Below are 19,519 nucleotides of genomic sequence, written 5' to 3'. Positions count from 1 at the left end.
AATAAAAATTATTTGTGTATTATACAATTATACTTTATTATCAATAATTTACATATCTAAAGAACTATCATTACTGTCGACTTCCTCTGTTTGGATTGCGTATGTGTGTTTGTGTGTGTATTACGCCTCGAAAACTATCGGAAATTAAGCCATTTTCATTGAATAATACAATTCGTTTTTTCACGATAACTGTTTTAATTTTTAATATTTTTCATCGCTCCAAAAAGCAATTTGCAGGCAATTTCAAGAGCTACAGATCAACCTTTATAGTTGAAGGGTCTTGAACTCTTCGTTTTCGATATGTGTAGGTTTTAAGGGCTTAAAGGTGGTCCTTACACGCAAATGCAAACTAAAAAACGTAATATCTCAGTTAATTTTTGCTCTTCAGAAAAATTGAAAGAGAGCAAAAATATTATCAAAAAAGACCTTTATTGAATTTGAACTCTTGCATTTTTCACGTATCTTGTTTAGTTTTTGAGTTATTTCGAAAAAAAAATGGTTTTTTTTTTATTTTTATTTTTTTCATTTCAGGCGTTCTAAACCGGTCAAACTTGCAGAGCCTATTATTAGTACCTAAATGAAGTCAATTGTACATGAATTACGCTTAGTTTCTATTTTTATGATTCAGCCATAGATTTTATTGTTGATTTTTTCTCCGAAAAAATGAGATGACCATTTAATTTTCATCATAACTCCGCGAGTTTTTGGGCTACGGAATTTTTTCAAAAAGCATTTTAAAGGTCTTTCCAAACACTTTAAAAAAGGTAATATTCATTTTCTTTGAAAAATTAGTTCTTTCGCCATTATTTTACGGTAAAAAGTTCGATTTTACTTTCCGAAAAATAAACAATCACCTTTAGAGAGTGATAACTCGGTTATTATTACATCTACGGTAATCAACAAAAAATGAATCGATTCGTTATTTCAAAAGCTTTATTTTTGGTTTATATGGATTTTTCGATAAAAAAATCAACATTTTCAATTGCAAATAACTCGGAAAATATTAATTTTTGGAAAAAACGTTACAGAGCATTTTTTGCTTAGAATCTATTGATTTTCTGCATTCACCCCTAGGGTGAAAGCACACATCGGCACTATGTAACTTTTGTTTCTTGAGCAATTTTCTACTTACTGTTAAAATTTCATGTCAATCGGTGCATGTGTCAAAAGTTTGGACCTAAAAACCGTCATATACTGAGCTAATAATCTGTGTATTTGGTCTTCAGCATAATGTTTGTTTTAAAAGTTGAAATTTAATCTAACTTGACAAAAATTTTTATGTTCTGGATATTAAAAATTGTTGAATTGATTACTATAATCGTGATATGTAAGTATGTAAAAAAGATTTTATATTTATTGTTTAATTTTAACAGTTTTTAAAAAGTAGGTAATAAACTTGAGAAATAATTTCAAAAGCGCCAAAAGTAGTTTATAAAAAATTATTTCTAAAATAAGTTAAAAAATTTAATTTACAATGTTGTCTACATAGATTTGCCTTATGAAACATTAAAAATATGTTAAATTTGTAATGTATAGTCAATTTAACACTACTTGCAAAGTAAAGTTTGTAAAGTGTTTACATCGGTGGTCATGGTTACCGTTGCCCAGCAGCGAAACACAGAGTAGAAGTTTGTAGAAGTAGTTTGAGCTCTGTCTAGCCCCACCATAACTAAATAATAGCCATTCGCCTTTTTTTCTTAATACGTAAATGTAATATGTTCATGTATGGTGTAAAATTCTGTTACATAGTTTCGTTTTTTAAAAAATTGTAAAAGTTTGAATTGATTGTAGTACACACTTGCAAAAAAATGGTAAAAGAAAAAACTTCAGTGAATTTAAAAATTTATTTTAGACAAAAGCAGAAGAATGGACTTTCACTATAAAAAACAATGTTCACTATAAAAAACAATGTTACAGTACATTTTCCCTATATTTCAATAGTACTTAAAATAAAATTACCCAACTGTATTTTATTTTTTTTTCAATACTTTGTACCTAAACTTTTTCACCCTCCCTGGAAGTAAAGTTGAGAGCCACCACTGGTAATCACTTATCAGACCATGATTAAAATATCGACAGAATTTTTTTTGGTAAATAGAATAGTATATTCCATATACTTATAGTTGCATGTATTCAAATAAAACACATAGTTAATATTCACACTTTATTAACCAAAAACAAACATAAAACATCTTATAAGTAAATAAGCTAACATTTTGCATTATGGAAAGAACAATAAGATATGTGCATCATCTAGAACTGTCTTTTTCGCTAATGCCTTGCACATTCTTTCTCAATAATTATTTCCTAATATATTTAAAAACTACATGAACGTGATCATAATACAATAAAATATAATTAAATTGTATATCAAAATATCTTATTGAGCTGTTACTCTTTAGGTGATATGGAGAGGGAGAAATCATTGAGCAAAAAATTTGTAGGCTCCATCCACAATGTAACAAAGAGGGATATGTCGGGGATATGGTAACGTGTTTCTAGATATAAAATTGGTTGGGAGTAACAGCGTGCCTCTACGCTAAATACAATTACAGTCGTGTTGTGATCTTTGAAGCAAAAGCACTAGAAATAGCATACATATAGATATATAAACCTATTCGCAATTTGACTATTTTAACATAATCTACAGCCGAACTGCTGTTCTGGCATTACTAAAACAATTACCCTGAAATTTGATGCCGATACTGAAGAATAACAGAAAAAATAATCGCGTCGAGGACTACAAGTGGTTCTTTATGTTACATAGTTTTACAGTGCTAAATACCACAAGGTAAGGTTGGTTTAGGAAGGTTCATGCCTTCGAAAAGAAAATGACGTATTTGGCGACACTAAGGACACGCAATCCGGAAAATTTTGGCATCATATATTACTAAATATATAATCTCACAAAAACAATACTGCTCATAATTTTTTATGTATGTCTTAGACAAAATTCTCTTTAAGTTAACTACTTACAATACAATCTCTTATTTTAATAAAGACCCTGTATTTAATAAAGGCTATATAAATGATATCTCTCACGTTTAGCTGATTGTGATATTTTTACATTGGAAATTCAGGGCGCTGAAACCTTTATAGGCAATTTCAGCTATATTAGATGACATTGCAAAAATATTTGGTTATAAATCAGTCACATATATTTCTAAATACAAAAATTTAAAATATTATATTACATTTTAATTATAAATGTATTTGGTCAATAATTCCACAAATTAATAAACGGCTTCTTCTACTCGTGGCCATTTTTAAGCGTCGCAACGTATCACAATGTCGTTTTATCACAGAAAACAAAACGTGTCAATTTCTTACTTCAACTACTTAATTGAAAATATTCACCTGCCACTAAGATCCTGTACACTCAGGTGAACATAGCAGGGCATATACCAAATTATAACTCAAAATTTTATTGAATTTCCACATTTTTCATTTGAAAAATTTTGTCTTGTTTTCACCAACCTTTTTATTAAAAAGAAATCCAATAAAATTGTATTTATTTGAATATCAAATAAGGTCCATCTAAATATATTGTGGAATTTTTATTTAAAGGACAAGGGCATTATTTTATTTTAATAAGCCAAAATTTAAAAAATAATTTTTTCGAAAGGATATTATATGCAATTTTTGGTTAAATTCTATTAGCGTATGGATTTGGCAGTGTTTAGTTTCCAAGATACAGTGTTTATTCTTGAAAACTTTTTTTTTAATATATTTCAAAATGTCTGAACACAAAACAAATGAAAATTTACAGAGGTTTTTATTCTTTCTAAGAAAAAATTATAACTAGTATGAACTTCAATCATTTAAGGGAACTTAGGACACTTGGGGCTTTGGTAAAATTTTACTGTTTTTTTTTTATTTGATACAAACATCTTATTATTTCCTAATAATAAATACTGTAAATTCTGTTTATCATCTAAATTAATTAAACCATATGTACCCAGAAATTGGTAATTTAAATTAAAAAAATAGAAAAGATTTTTGTGTAAAAAAAATCAATTTTTTTAAGTATTGCTCGTAAATGAGTAAAAAATGTTGTATCATAGAAAATAGGGTATCATGCATGTCCTGACCCATGTATATAAGAATATTTTTCTTATTCCGAATTTTATCACCAGGTTTGGTTTATACAATTCAGTACAACCTGTATACATTGTGATTTAGGTTTAATCTGGATAACTTCAGGAATCGATAGAACAGGCTAAAATAATATTCATATTCATGCATGATATAGTTATTTCCTAAATCGCGTCATTTCGGAGATAGAGGGCGTTGAAGTAGAAATTCTTTTTTTCCCTTTAGTACTAAAAATACTTTTGAAATAATACTTTTAACAAAGATTTTCACAAACGTCACTTTATACAAATCATTGTGAGTTTTGTTTTTCATGGGTTGCTACACCGTCACGGATTTCAAAAGCGGGAAAAAAATTATATTTCAACGCCCTCTATCTCCAAAACGATGCGCTTTAGGAAATAAGTTTATATCATGAATGAACATTACCTTAATCAGTTCTATCGATTTCTGAAGTTATCCAGATTAAACCTGAATCACCCTGTATATTTAATTAAAATATTTCATTCAATTCCACGTTTGCCAGATTGGTGTACACCCTGAGCAGTATTTGTGTAAATGTACAAATTCAAGGCGGCAAAATGCAAAGTGGCACCTAATTATTTCAAAGTGCTGTTACTCTTCATTAAACATCGAATTACACCCTTTTATAAAATAAAATATGCGGCTATTCCGAACGAATCATGCTTTAAACATGGAAATAATAAATAAATTCACGAATACCTTTGAATGCAAATAGAAGCCATTCCAAGCAACACTGGCCACGACCTCGACAGTTATTAGTTTGTGGAATTACGAATATTAACGACATCTACCACATTTGGCACCATAAGTACTGAGCGTTACGCTACAGACAAAGCTAACCGTTGATTGCCTGGCACAACACGACAACTATGAGATAGCCAAACATAAGGCCCCTGCTAACAACTACACCGCTAAGACGCGAGCAGGGCTATCCGAAATCGCACATCGACCCCCTCGCATTGATTGAGATTTTAAAGTCTACCCTAGAGAAGCAGTTATAAGGTCTAGAATTTGTGTAACGCTCCCCCTGTAGAGAGCTATAGTGGTTGAAGTAATTCGAGATGGAATTCGGACATGCTAGTACAGGAGCTGCATAAACTTTTTAATTTTTCAAAACACCACAATACTAAAATAATAGTGTCCACATAAATGTGGAGAAAATTCTCAAAATATCGTTATCACTTCACAGTTAAAACGAATGAAATGTTAAGCTACACTGAGAAAACATGAATGTTAAAAAACGTTAAAACCGCTACAAACTTAAATTGATATTAGCATTGTTTAAAATTTTGAATCACGTTCTTACAACCTTGTACAAGCAACTTCCACTAGTTTACATTAAAAAAATTCCATCTTGATTTGCTTGGTATAGATTTGTACAAATTGAAAATTTTATACAGAATGAGTCTGACACTAGACTGGCACTTTTCTTATGAATTTTGGAAAATTGAATTGAACGTAATCAAAGTTTCAAATACTTCTGTTTAAATACGGCATCGGCCAAATCGAGAAGGGCAAAAAGAGCGAGTCTAGTTCAAACGCCACAGGCATCACACATGCGCTAGAAATCCTCAATTCAGCAGGTCATTCCATATTAAGTACATTTTAGAAATTGCAATTTTGTACATTTCAGTGAATCCGGAAAAATCTTGATCCATAAATTGGCACATTATAATTACCGTAATCCTAATATTATGAACAGTCAGTAACACAAAGGGATAACGAGATTGTCCCTATTATAGTCAAACGTTTAGATCGAATAATAAATAACATCAATTATGTAATGTAGCCTAGTCACTGGACTTAATCCCAAATAATTGTCTTTTACCGCACAGTCCTAGGTTCGTCGCGCAACAGCCACATTACATAACCTCAAACAACATTTATAATTTCCTTAATAATTCCTACTGGGATTAAATCCGAATTGTTTGAGCTTAAAAAAATGACTAGACTAATAATAAATGTGATAAATTGTTAGTGAGGACTAGATTACAATATCACTACCACTACATAACAAGCAATAATAGTAATAAAAAATAAAACCAGAATATTTTTTTTTACATTAGCATAATGTAATAAACAACTTCAATATATGATATGTACTTGTAAAGCCAAAAACACCGACACAACAAAATAAAAAATTTGTACTTGAAATCCGTGTCATATGATTATGCCAATGTTTGTTAATTTTAATGAAAACCACAGTAGTTGTGTCAAAGTTTTCATCTTTCCCGTGAAGTACAACAATAAAATACGAGTAGTATACAAAACAGTATTTTACCATAACCTCACAGAAATTATCACTTGAGTAACAGTTTTACTGTAAGAAATTATCAAATAAAATAATGCCTTTCATAAATGTAAAATTATTAAAAAGTAGTCAAAGAATGCTTGAGAGTTGAATGACCTAGGAAAAGGTGATATGTGTAAGGACAAAGTTAAATCTAGTTAATCTAGCACGTCAGTGTCGGATATGCTATAGTGATTTTTATGAAAGAAAAATTTGTTTAATTTTTTTTATTTGTTTGTTTTATTGCATATCATGTAAATATATGCACTTTAACTTAGAAGGCACATTGTTTAATCTTGTTTTAATGATGCATGTTTCTTGAGAAGTGGCACATTTGACATATCGATACATCAACGTCAGTGTACATTATCCGTCCTCTTTCGTAATAGTTGTTTTGATTTTTTTATAAGGACTGTATCAATTTATATTTAAAAAGGTTTTCATGACGGATAAATATGAATTAGTGCTATTAGAGCTCTATTAAGTAAATCTTATAATTTGTGAAATATAACCTATAAAGTATGTGTCATATCTTAAGTCATTGCTACTTAATATAGAGCACAGAGCTATCTACCAATACGAAGGTATTATGAAAACATAATTAATATCGCATTAGATGAAATAATCTTTATAAGCAATGATATGGATGGAAAACAATACTGTGGGTTACACGTCCCACCCAGTACTGAATTATAGTATGGGTAGGATATAGCCTAAAAAATATGTGATATCTTAAATGTCATTGCTACTGCTCAATATCTACTGACACAAAGTTGACACGACTATATTTTATAGGTTATATCTCACCCATGACATACTGATGAGAACTAATAAGTTCAATACCGGTCTATGTCCGATGATTCTCCTTCTTAGCAATTAGTAGATATCTGCCATTATGCCAAAGGCGTATATTAGGAAAGAAATGCATTTCGAAAGACTGTAAAATGAATGCTTACCAAAAAAAAGCCGTTATTAACCTTCTCAGCTTTTTATATTGATTTATTTTACAGTTACACGGCTTTTCTATATCATATACGATATTGCGGGTGTAGTTCAATGCTGGACAGAACATATAGCCCACAATATTAAAAATATTTACTTTTCCTAAAAAAGCAACATGTACATTTGTGCCTAAGGATAAGTCCATCAGTCAAAGATCGTTCAACTCCCAAACATTTTTAAATGAAATTAGATGCAATTTAAATCCTTTTGAACGAGATCTGTGGGATTGTGGTACTGGATTTTCACTGCTAACATAAGCCCTATTAAACCTACATTATTGTTAACATCATGTTGCGACAGTGCAATGTTACATTACGTGATCACAGTACACCTACCGCTATTGACAAATAGACTTTTGTAATAATTGCAAATGTATTGCATTGTTAATTATTAGAATAGATGAGTGAAATGAGCATTTTAGTAGGTAACTGCCCAATACATAGACCTAATAGACGATTACTTACAATTAGTTTAGTATAATATCTAGCGTGCAGCCTATGTGATGAGCATTTTAGTTAAGGTAGGAAGTAAAATTTGGCACAAAAGTCGTCATTTTTTTTTTGGAAGAAAAATTACACTAATACAACAAATACTCTTAAGTTCCACAGCCCAATTTAAAAAATGCAAATCAACGTGTTGCATCCCAAACTTGTAAAACACAAAGTGCCCATATCACTCCTTATGTTTACGTACACAAATTAAATTCTAATTGAATCTACGATAAGCATTATTAAATTAAAAAACGAGTTTCGAAAACAACTGTCTAACAGTCAAAAACAATAGAAACGATTCATCCGGTATTGTCCTGTTGTAAATAATTCTTTTTATTTTGTCGAAATGTAAGATTTGGCAACTGAACTTTATATTTTACAGAAATAATGCACTTTTTTACTTGAGCAACGACACGTTTATCAAACAGGTTACTAACTAGATTTATCACGTTTTTATAATTTAGAATTTTAAGGAAATTTTATAAATTGGGTTTATTGCTTAATATTTTATACAGGGTTGGGCAAATGTGTCGGAACACCTGCGTACAGGGTGAACTATAAGTTTGATTAAAAAATACCTTTAACAAAAGTTTTTAGAGTATTTATATTCTATCTACTTTATTTTTAGAGATACGGTGTTGTCGGCAGTTTCTTTAAATTGACTGCCCTGTTTATTTTAACATTTTTAGAGACAGATTTTCACCGATTACAATGATATAGGGTTTGGTGGGTAGGGTTTTTGAAAAATATTATATATTATTTATTTACTAACCCACAGAGAACGCATCGCGGGGCGGTGCTCGAGGCGCGCGCAGCGCGGCCCGAGGCAAAGGTCAAGTCCGCGGTAGCGGACTTACCTACCTTTCTAGTTGTTTTTTTTTCAAATGTTGGATATAAAATAAACAGATGTTTATATTTTTTGTCATGGCTACATAAAAAAGTAATCGGGTTGGTTTGCTATCATTTTTGCAAATTTTTTAAAAGAAATAAATCATCTATTCCTGTCAGATGCAGTCAATAGTGAAATACAGTTATTACTTATTAAGATTGCTGTTAAAACTTCAAGTTATGGGTGAACTAAGTGAATGTGAAAGAATTTCATCATTGATGGTTGGTTTTGGAGACAGGATGAGATATCTGCAAGATGCATGCAATATTTTTAATGAAAAAGTTTCATCAAACGGGAAGTGTTAAAAATCTTAAAAAATTCAGCAAACATAAATCAGCTACAAGTGAAGATAGGTCACTAGATGTTCTTCTCAATATACAAGAAAAACGAAAAACTTCAGTGCCTCAAGTAGCCTTATACCACAATATTAGCGAGACCAGTAAGCAGGATATTGTCCAAAAATAAATTTCATCCATATAAAGTACATTTAGCACAAGAATTAAATGAGGATGACCCTGATAGAAGGATGCAATTCTGTGAGGAAATGATGAACACCATTTAGAATATTAATATACTTTTCACCAATGAATCGACATTCTGCTTTAACAGTTTTATAAATCGACATAACCGTCTTTACTGGAGTGATCAAAATCCACATTGGATAGAAGAAAATCGCACTCAATATCCTCAGAAATTAAATGTATAGATGGGCATAATCAGAGGACACATCATCGACCCATTCTTTGTTAGAGAAAATTTGAACTCTAACCCTTATTTACAACTTTTGCGCTAGCAAATAGTTCCAGCATTGATTCCCTTATTTTCAAATAAAGCAAATTTTGAACTACTCCCAAATGACATTAGGTACCAACAAGATGGAGCTCCGTCTCATTAAAGAGTTGACGTGTGTTGGTACCAAAATAATGTATTTCCACAGAGATGGATAGGGCGAAGAGAATATATTGAATGGCCACCGTGATCGCCAGATTTAAGTCCGTTAGACTATTTCCTTTGGGGTCATTTAAAATCTGTTGTCTACACGACCAAACCTCAGTTAGAAGAGTTGGAAGATCTAATTAGGATGGCCGTTCAAGAAATATCACAGCATGCATTCAAAATTCCTTAAAAGCTTTCGTTGAACGAGTAGGATATTGTCAGGCTGCCGAAGGTCACCAATTTTTTAATATTCAGGTGCTTCATATTTTGCAATAACAAATTTTACGTTCATTAAATAAAATTTTTACTCTTACCAAACCCAATTACTTTGTTAGGTAGCCGTGACAAAAAAAATATAAACAACTCTTTATTTTATTGTTTTATTCAACATTAAAAAAACAATAGATTGCAGACCCACCAAAACCTATATGATTGTAATCAGTGAAAATCTGCCTTTTTAATACTGTTCAAATAAACAGGGCGGTCCATTTAAAAAAACTGACAATGCCGTATCTGTACAAATAATGTAGATGTTGGAAATTAAAGTACGTAATTGAAAAGAACAAAAAACACTCCAAAAACTCCTGTTAAAGGCGTTTTTAATCAAACTTACGGTTCACCCTGTATATAGGTGTTCCGACACTTTTACCCGACCCTGTATGCTCGATGGCAAATTATATATTTTAAGTGTAATTTAATGAACGTGAAAATATTAATTAAGTATTTTAATATTGACTTTTCAATTCCCTTTAAAAGCTTCTGTTCTACGATGGGTAACTACATTTTTTGAAAAAAGTAAACGGTTTTAGATATGCTGATTTACATTTTAGCTTTTGAGCAAAGTTTTAGCTACCTATTTATGTACATTTAATGAACAGAAACACCAATCTCATTCCGAACATTTTCAACAGGACAATTGTCAGGACCGCTTAAAACTTATGTACAAATTTTAAAACATTTAGTTATCAACAACAATCCAATCATTGGTAAAAATACTAGTCTGTCTGCATTTTTGAATGGAACTAACTAGCAAAACATCTAATAAATAATACATTAAATTTTCTGATTGTATCTAAATATATTATATAAATATAGTATTTATAAAAAATTGAAAATAAAAATTCTTTGGCTTGATCCCCAGTACCAATCTTGTTAGTTTTTTTTTTTGTTATTTCGTCATAATTATTTAGCGACATATTGTCAAATATTTAAATTTCACAGATCAGACCTTTTTTAGTATGGTATTCTGAGATACCATTGAGAATGGGGGCTTCTAACTATCCACGGGGCTTTGCCTACCTCAATGGATCGGAGCCTTAACAATGTGGTTTGGGGCTATGTAGTGGTATCCGGGCAGAGGCAGGCCAGCTGTCTCCATCGATATCCTACCGAAACACAAACAGTTAAAAAGTCGCCGACAACTGCCGAAGCTAAGCCACCAACAATATATCGTCCAAAAATGTGAAGTTTTAAGCTATTGTTAGTGACTTTGGATTCTAAAAGAGAAATAACTAAGCTACAAAAATCCTCTCACGTTGCAAAGATTTTTTAATTTGGATCAAAAATAGGATACAAGATATTTTATTGTATAGGTTAAAGGTCGTGTAAATTTTAGGTCTAACGTCCTTAATCACCACTCAAAATAACGTTTGTGATTAAAACTATGAAAGCTAATAAAAAAAATTAAATATTTTTAATTTTTATGTGGTGGTTATGGGACATTGCTTCCGTTTAGAAAAATTATGTCAAGGCACTGACAGGAAATAATGGATGGTTAAGCTTACCAGGAAAATGTGAATCTTCTTGCCTGGATTGGTTGGTTGATAAGGCATCGGTCTGTTAGCTTAGGATGGGCACACAATCACTTTACCAACTTTCATACTTATTCTGTTTTACTTTCATTTGTAGTGCACAATTTTTCTTTCTTTTTTTTTTGTTTTTTTAAGTGCATCAGTAAAAAAAATGGACTGCAATCATCTGACAGTGTTAATATGAAGAATCGAGAAATATTTCTTCACTACCGTCCTTAGAACATTTCTATAAGTCACCTAATTGTTTTTGGTACTCTCCGCTTTGTATTTCCTTTTTTTTATTTACTTGTTTCAAAATACAAGTATGGGTTTTCCTTTTAACTCTACATAGAATTCAATGTTAGCAAACTTTTTAAATAACATTTTTTCAAAATTTCAAAAATAATGAGTGCTTAAAATAATTCCTATATTGTGTTTCTTTTTTCGTTTTTATTGTATACTAGTAACTTTGCACGATGCAAAGTGTCTTACAAGTACTACTGATTTGGATATTAAACAAAATTGGCCTGCATTTACAGTAGTAATGATTTAATTGTTTTATCATTTTACGAGGAGTGTCATCAAAATGCACTTATAGCATCACGATTTCATTTTCCTGAGATTTCATCCCACAGTTCATAAGGTTGTCTATGATGATAAAAAAAAGAAACAGGATATCTATAGGAATATCGTTATTACCATGCCAAAAAACTTAATTCATCTAAAATGCTGTAGGTTGAAGACATTTTCGAAATTAGTTAAAAAATCCCAAGTAACATTTTGCACACCACTTTATGTGAAAATCAATTTTATCCATATCATGTGTAACAAGTTCAAGCTTTAATATTTCAACACCATCCTAGAAGAGTACGGTAGCGTGGGTTTTATAGCAAAAATTGTGCGTTCCTATAATAGATAAGGCAATTTTAACTCATAACGGAATAAATAATTTAGGAAGCAGACACATACGAGCTATGAAAAACCCTCACGTTATAAGCTGAATAAATCCAATTGAAATTAATGAATTTTTCAGTAGATAGGCCGCTATAAACCAATTTCATGACCATCAAAGTCACCAGATTGTAGCCATGCGATTTTCAATTGAATTACAAGGTGTATAAGACTAAATTGAGAGATTGGAGAAATTATGTAAACGCATAGGAAAGACTGTTCAGATGATTGGGAGAAAATGCTCAAAAAAATTATTTGAAAAATGTTATATGTAAAGGACTAAAACCACAACTTAAAAAACACCCTGTATATTGATCTAACGGTAAATTAGTGTAATTTTATTTGCTTACTAAGAAAAATGTATCTCAAACCTATCAAGTATTGTTTTTCTTACATCCTTTCCAAGGTTTGTAATTCCAGTAATTTTTTTTTATTACTTTAAATAGGACATTTCTTTTTACCTCTACATTGAATTCAATAAAATAAATCACGGCAGATGTAAACCGGTTTTGGGCAATTGCTATTTGGAGGCCTATCTACCGACATGTTTTCAGTACAGGTGAGATATGACCTAAAAAGTTTATGACATATCTAAAATGTAGGTTATATCTCACCCACACACAAAACTTGCCTAAACTCTCGATGATATACCCTTAAATGTAGGAAAATCCATGTGGTTTTAATAAAATGGTGTTTCGTCTCATTTCAGATGTCAAGATTATCTAAATAATTGGAAAGATTTTAACCTAGCAACACGAATATGCTTTCCCAAAGGATTTTGGTGCGCTGAACCAAGGTTCAAATTTCTCAGTTGGCTATGGTTTTCGAGATATCCTAACCTAAAAGTGCAAAAATAGAGATTTTTGACATAATTGAGGTTATGTTTCTTGGACTTACATAGTTTTTTCTGCTAAAACCATTAATGGGGTGTTAAGGTACTATACTTATGTTTTAAAACGCACTTGGATTTATCATTGTATCATTTTTCGTTTTGAGAAATCGCATGTTGAAATTTAGTAATTTGACATATTTCTCGATTTTTGAATATACTGACATTACAGCACCACAAACCTTATGGGTTCATTGCTTAGGGTTTTTGGGCTTAGGGTTTATAATTTTAATGGTTTTGGCAAAAAAAATTACCTTTCCATGTAAAATAACCTCAAATATGTCAAAAAAATCACGATTTTGGCACTTTTAGGTTAGGATATCTCGAAAACCAGAGCCAATCGAGAAATTTGGACCTCGATTCGAATTCAGTGCAGCAAAATCCTTCGGAAAAGTACATTCTGGTTTCTGGGTTAGAGAGTCGGCCAAATTTTGTCGGCCTGTGTTATTTTCACAACAGGTGGGGATAAGCCGCTAGACATATTTCATGGCCTTCAAGGTCGCCAGATTGTAATCCATGTGATTTTTACTCGTGGATTTATCCGAAAAGTTTGGCATTTAAAATTTATCATCTAAATTAAGGACTAGGCTTACTTCGATTTTATTTTTGAGGTTTTAAAAAAAATGTTATTTGAAAAGTGTTCTTTAATTTTTTCGATTCTGGGTCCTGTTAAAAGGAAAACAGTAAATTAATGTATTTTTTTTTTCTTTTAACAAAAAAATTCAAAAAGTAATCGAGAATTCATAATTTTTTTTTTTTGTTAAGTTTGCGAATATTGTAAAAATTATATTTTTCCGAAACTATCACCGATAACTGCGGCGTGAAATTTTGAAGTCAGATAATTCCAGCCGGCGGTGTTCCGTGCGAAGTCGCGTCTACTGCGAAACTGCTAATAACCTACTAAATAAAAAGTGCTTGTACACACAATAACTGTATTGCATCTCAATACATTTACAATTTGGATCTGAAGGAACACTAAAATATAAAATTATCCAGTAACATAGACTACACAAAGAAATTATTAATCTTACAAACTATTTTGTAATATAATTGTAACCTAAAAAAGCTTCCATTTACGATCTATAAAACGTACACTTTTATTTCACTTGTTTTTGTTTTGATACAAACGCAGCCGAGCTGATATGTCAACAACAAGCTGCCTGCGACAAAAAGGCTTCAGCAATCCTGTACAAAACTAATCTAACTTTTATTATTGTTCATTACTACCAAAACTTTATCATAAAAAAGTAATTCAGTACAGACACGCTAATTTTTTTTCTTTTTTTAAAAAAAAGGAACTACATCTTTATATATAAAGAGAATTTTACCCGATCTACTTGCTAGCTGTATAATTGGCCAAATTTTATGGTTTCACATAATTCTTTTTTTTTTTTTTTGGATGACTGATGAGTGGCGCAGCGCAAAAATTTACGATTTTGATACATTTCGGAGACAATCTAAAGTCCTTGTCAAGATATTTGGCATGTTTCGAACTATACCTAGCTGGAAATAAACACGACGTACCCTGTAGTTTTTAGCTTATACCTAGAAAATAACTAAACCTAAAAAATAAATATATATATAACTTGCATTATATATACATCAAAATCCAATAAAACTTCGACCAGTTATACAGGTTATGTAGACTATTGTTGTGTAACCGTGTATAATATATATAAAGACGAAAAACGTTATGAAAAAAAAAATTTGAAAATATTTAATAAAAATAAAGATAAATACTAGAACGACGATCTGTACTAAGTGATAAAAATAAAAAGTGCAATATATACGTCAATGTAAAGTAGTATAAAAATGAATACGTGTTTATAGTTCTAACAGATACATAAAAAATCATTGACTTTATACCTTTTTTTTTTTTTGTAATAATCATGTATTCTAAAACTAACGTTATTTACGATGCCCATTTCTTATATCCTAATTTTCAGGCAAATCAGTGGTACGAACAAACTAAAAAGACTTCTTCCGTTAAATACCTTGCTCTACCACACACCATAACCTCGTCAAATATCAACACATTAATTTAGATATCTTCGTAGAAGATAGCTCGGCGAAAGGCACTAAATTTACAAAATTTAACACCTAACAGAAGGCGCAACTATGTGCAATGCCAAAATTCAACTTGCCACAACTCCACCGTTTTAATTGAAAAGGAAGATTGATAACAAACAAATCTATCGTTAATAAAGACATTTTCGCTAATTTTTATAAACCGAAGGAGTTACAATACCGGAAAAGTGGCAAGTATCGGCACGTTTTAATTCGGGAGGTTACACGAACGACATCAAACCAACACCAAGCGGAACATGCAACCCTACCGCGCGAGAATCACATGCCTGACAACGAATTCGAAAAGCGAGCGTGGCCCCAAAGTTACCGACGTACGATGCAAGAGTATAAAGTCAATGAGTGTGTGCTTACTTAGTTGAAAAGAACTAATGTGCCCTAACACCTAATATGGATTAAACTTGTTCCTCTCGTTCTTCAATTTGGAGCCCTCGGAACCGCTACCGCCCGGTGAGCGGAGCCGGGGCGTGTAGCTCTTGTGGGTACGATGGACTCCCGTGGTCTGGACGGGGGGTGCCCCCCCTTGGCCGCCCAGTAGCTCGGTGAGGCCGCCCAGAGCACTGAGGCTTGTCAGGGCGTTAAGGGCACCCGGTTTGGCCAGTAGTTGGGCAATAGGGATGGCGCTAGCCAAGGGAGAGGCGGCAGTGGAGGACTGGCTGGACCCACCGGTGCTAGGAGAGTTTTGGGCCTCAAGGTTAGCTTTCTGCAGCTCAACACTAGGGAAACACACAGAAAATACGGGATTGTAATGTTGACGTGATGAGCAGTGGTCGGGAGGTGTGAGTTTTCGGTCAACGCCGGGCCCTTGCGATACCAAGCCAATTTAAGCGTTCAATCGAAAATTACCAATATTGTACACGTGTTTTATGCCAATAAATCCAAAAGAAAAAGTCTAATTTTTAATATTATGTTAATATCAAACAATATTGTGTTAATATTTACAGAAAACTATTAGACATTAGTCGTGTTTTATTTACTTGACAGCTCAGTTAACTTCACTTAAGCATTTAGAATAGCTAAAATCGTAAGTGAATTAAACACAGTTACTATTATCACAGCATATGAGTATAAACCAGTTATTCCACTTCATTATTGGTACTTTGATCTTTTTGTGCAGGATTTGATGACCTTGGGTAAAGAACCGGCGATCAGGTGGTAATAAGAATTTTTAACTTGTGCAGGAAGATGTCAAATTAAGAACCAACAAAACACTATTTGTGGGAAGTTTACTTTTCCTGTTTAATTCAAAGAAAAGTGCTGCTGAGTCACCGAGTGCCGTTGGAAACTTACAATGAACATACCCCATAGATAAAAATGTGTGAATATTGGTTTCGAAGTTTTAGAAGTGGTGATTTCGATATAGTTGACAAAGAACGCCCTAGTCAACAGAAAAAGTTCGAAGAAGAGCAATTGGAATCATTATTCAACCAAGATTCATGTCAAACGCAAGATAAATCATTGAATGTTGATGGCACAACCGTTTCCAATCGTTTAAATACACTCGATATGAATCAAAAGCAAGGAAATTGGATGTCATGAATTGAAACCAAAAGATGTTGAACTTTGATCTTTTTGTGCAGGCTTTGATGACCTTGGGTAAAGAACCAGCGATCAGGGGTAATAAGAATTTTTAATTCATGCAGGAAGATGTCAAATTAAGAACCAAGAAAACATCATTTACGGGAAGTTTACTTTTCCTGTTTAATTCAAAGAAAAGTGCTGCTGAAAGTCGCCGAGTACTGTTGGAAACGTTCGAAGAACATAGCCCATACATAAAAACAGGTGTGTTGGTTTCGACATTTTAGAAGTGGTGATTTCGATACAGTTGACAAAGAACGCCCCAGTCAACCGAAAAAGTTCGAAGATGAGCAATTGGAATCATTATTCAACCAAGATTCATGTCAAACGCAAGAGAAATCGTTGAATGTTGCTCGCACAACCGTTTCCAAACGTTTAAATGCACTCGATTCAAAAGCAAGGAAATTGGGTATCATGAATTGAAGTGGAGAGATGTTGAAGAGGGTTTTTCAGGTATGAACAATTGCTTCAATGGTAAAAAAAGACCTTTTTGCATCGTATCGTCACTCACAATGAAAATTGGATGCACTATGATAATCCAAAGCGTAAAAAATCGTGGGGTTTGCCTGGTCATGCATCAACATTGATGGCAAGGCTGAATATTCGTGGTTCGAAGTTGAGGCTTTGTATTTGGTGGAACACCACCGAACACAATTCATGCGTTTGAGCCTTGCAGTGAAGAAAAAACTGCTGCAATTTGAACAAAGGCCACAGGTTTCTCATGAAGTCAAAAAATACTTAGAAATTTTGAAACGAGATGTTTTATCGCAGCTGCCAGATTCACCAGATATTGCTCCATCGGATTACTACTTGTTCTGATCCGTGGAACACGGCCCGGCTAAGTAGTGCTTCCAATTTTGCGAAGATACGAAAAATTAAATCGATGGTGGACTGCATCAAAAGATGAGTTGTTCTTTTGACGTGAAATCCGTATGCTGCCAGGAAGATGGGAAAAAATAGTGGCTAGGGATGGACAATACTTTGAAAAATAATAATGTACACGATTTTTCACAATAAAGCCTAGAATTTACAAAAAATGTCTCAAAATTAATTCATTTTTTGATTTATGAATTTGATCGAACTGTTTCCAGTACCACAACTTCGACTCATCTGAAATAGCTGGTTTATACAAGCTGTACTATTTATTATTAACTTTAGAAAATAATTACGCAATTAAGATAAAAAATAAGTAAATTTTTCTAAAAAGTTTCGCAAAATTCAAATCATACTTGTAGGTTGAGTTTAACGTCAAAAAATTAAAAATTATTTAATATTTCGTTGCTTCAAAATTTCATATCTTTGTTTGGTTGTTTGTACTGTTAAATAACAAACAAAATTTGGTTAAGGCTAAACAAAAAAAAAAACAACTGACTTGGTACTTCAAGGGTCCCGAGACTTGCAGATAAAGTGGACTCGTAGGCTGCTTGGCTGGATTAAGGACTAAAATCTGATAAATCCACAAACTTCCGCATTTCCAGACGAAAATTTGCAGATTTACCAGCCACAAATAAAATTTAATCGATCCAAAGGATCTGTTGGATCAGTTGATGTGTTTTTGAGATCGGGAACACAGACTTACAGCTTAATTCGGAACAGGACAAAGGTAGTGAATGTGTCCTTGCAAGATTCCAAGAACACATCAATTGATTTAATGGTTATTTTACTCCTCTAGGCGGTCGGGATCTCCTCTCGTAACGATCTTCAATCGTCGCTTTCTGTACCTTTATTATCTTAAACTAATTAAACCTAACTATTTACAGGTGCATACGCTACCACTAGTCATTCGCTCGTACACTCGCTCGTAAATAATACAGTATCAAATGATATAAGCAGTTAGAAGGGGGAAGGGGAATCAGGTCACCTTCGATTTTTTCGTAACACAAGTGATCCCAGAAAAACATCCTTTTGCTAAAATTTTTCAAAACAGGCGCAAAATGTAACGAATATGACGCACTGGTAAAAAAAAGCTGTTTGATAATAAACGAATAACTTTAAAATAACTGAATATAGCTTCTAGAACTTTTTAATTATAAAAATATAACTTCCTTCAAGAATTACTTGAATGAAAAACTACCTATGCAGAGTTTAAAAAAAATGTACATAATTTAACCCTTTCACTGCTCCAGACGTATATATTCGCTAAAAATTTATAGGGCTCAAACTGCTCCAGACGGATAAATTCGCATGAATAGTTAAATTGGATCAGGCTGCTCAAACCGTATATATTCGCAACCGTGCGCATAGTGACTCGGTTATTGCAATTGGTAAGGCGAATTTTTGCGGGCGAGCTTATACCGATTGTGACAAATATTTTTATGGAAAGAGGTACTGGTAATAGTACCAAGATTGTTCATGTTTCTTTCAGTTTCTATTTAGTACATATACTGTATTTTATTCAAAATAAAATCGTAAAATTTATCGTAAATCGTAATTTAACACAACATAATGTAAAACTATAAGTGGTCTAACTGCTCCAGACGTATATATTCGCACGCGATAAAC

The 19,519-nt window shown here is 32.4% G+C and overlaps 1 protein-coding gene across 5 annotated transcripts in view; it reads right to left on the bottom strand.

The window, feature by feature from the left end:
* Positions 1–2,150: 2,150 nt before the first annotated feature.
* Positions 2,151–19,519, bottom strand: part of LOC108910125 (poly(rC)-binding protein 3) — a 228,360-nt gene continuing 210,991 nt past the window's right edge. For 4 of the 5 annotated variants that reach the window (XM_018714652.1, XM_018714642.1, XM_018714661.1 and 1 more), the window contains exon 9: positions 14,273–16,155. In XM_018714652.1, the coding sequence (XP_018570168.1) occupies positions 15,825–16,155 (331 nt within the window). In that variant the 3' untranslated portion in view covers positions 14,273–15,824. Of the gene's footprint in view, positions 11,110–14,272; positions 16,156–19,519 lie in introns of those variants that run through there. The other variant, XM_018714674.1, reaches the window with a different exon arrangement.

The sequence above is a fragment of the Anoplophora glabripennis genome, unplaced genomic scaffold (genome assembly GCF_000390285.2).
Source record: "Anoplophora glabripennis isolate ALB-LARVAE unplaced genomic scaffold, Agla_2.0 scaffold27, whole genome shotgun sequence".
Classification (NCBI taxonomy): Eukaryota; Metazoa; Arthropoda; class Insecta; order Coleoptera; family Cerambycidae; genus Anoplophora; species Anoplophora glabripennis.
Note: the sequence above shows the minus strand (reverse complement) of the source record. Positions and strands in the feature narration are given on the sequence as shown.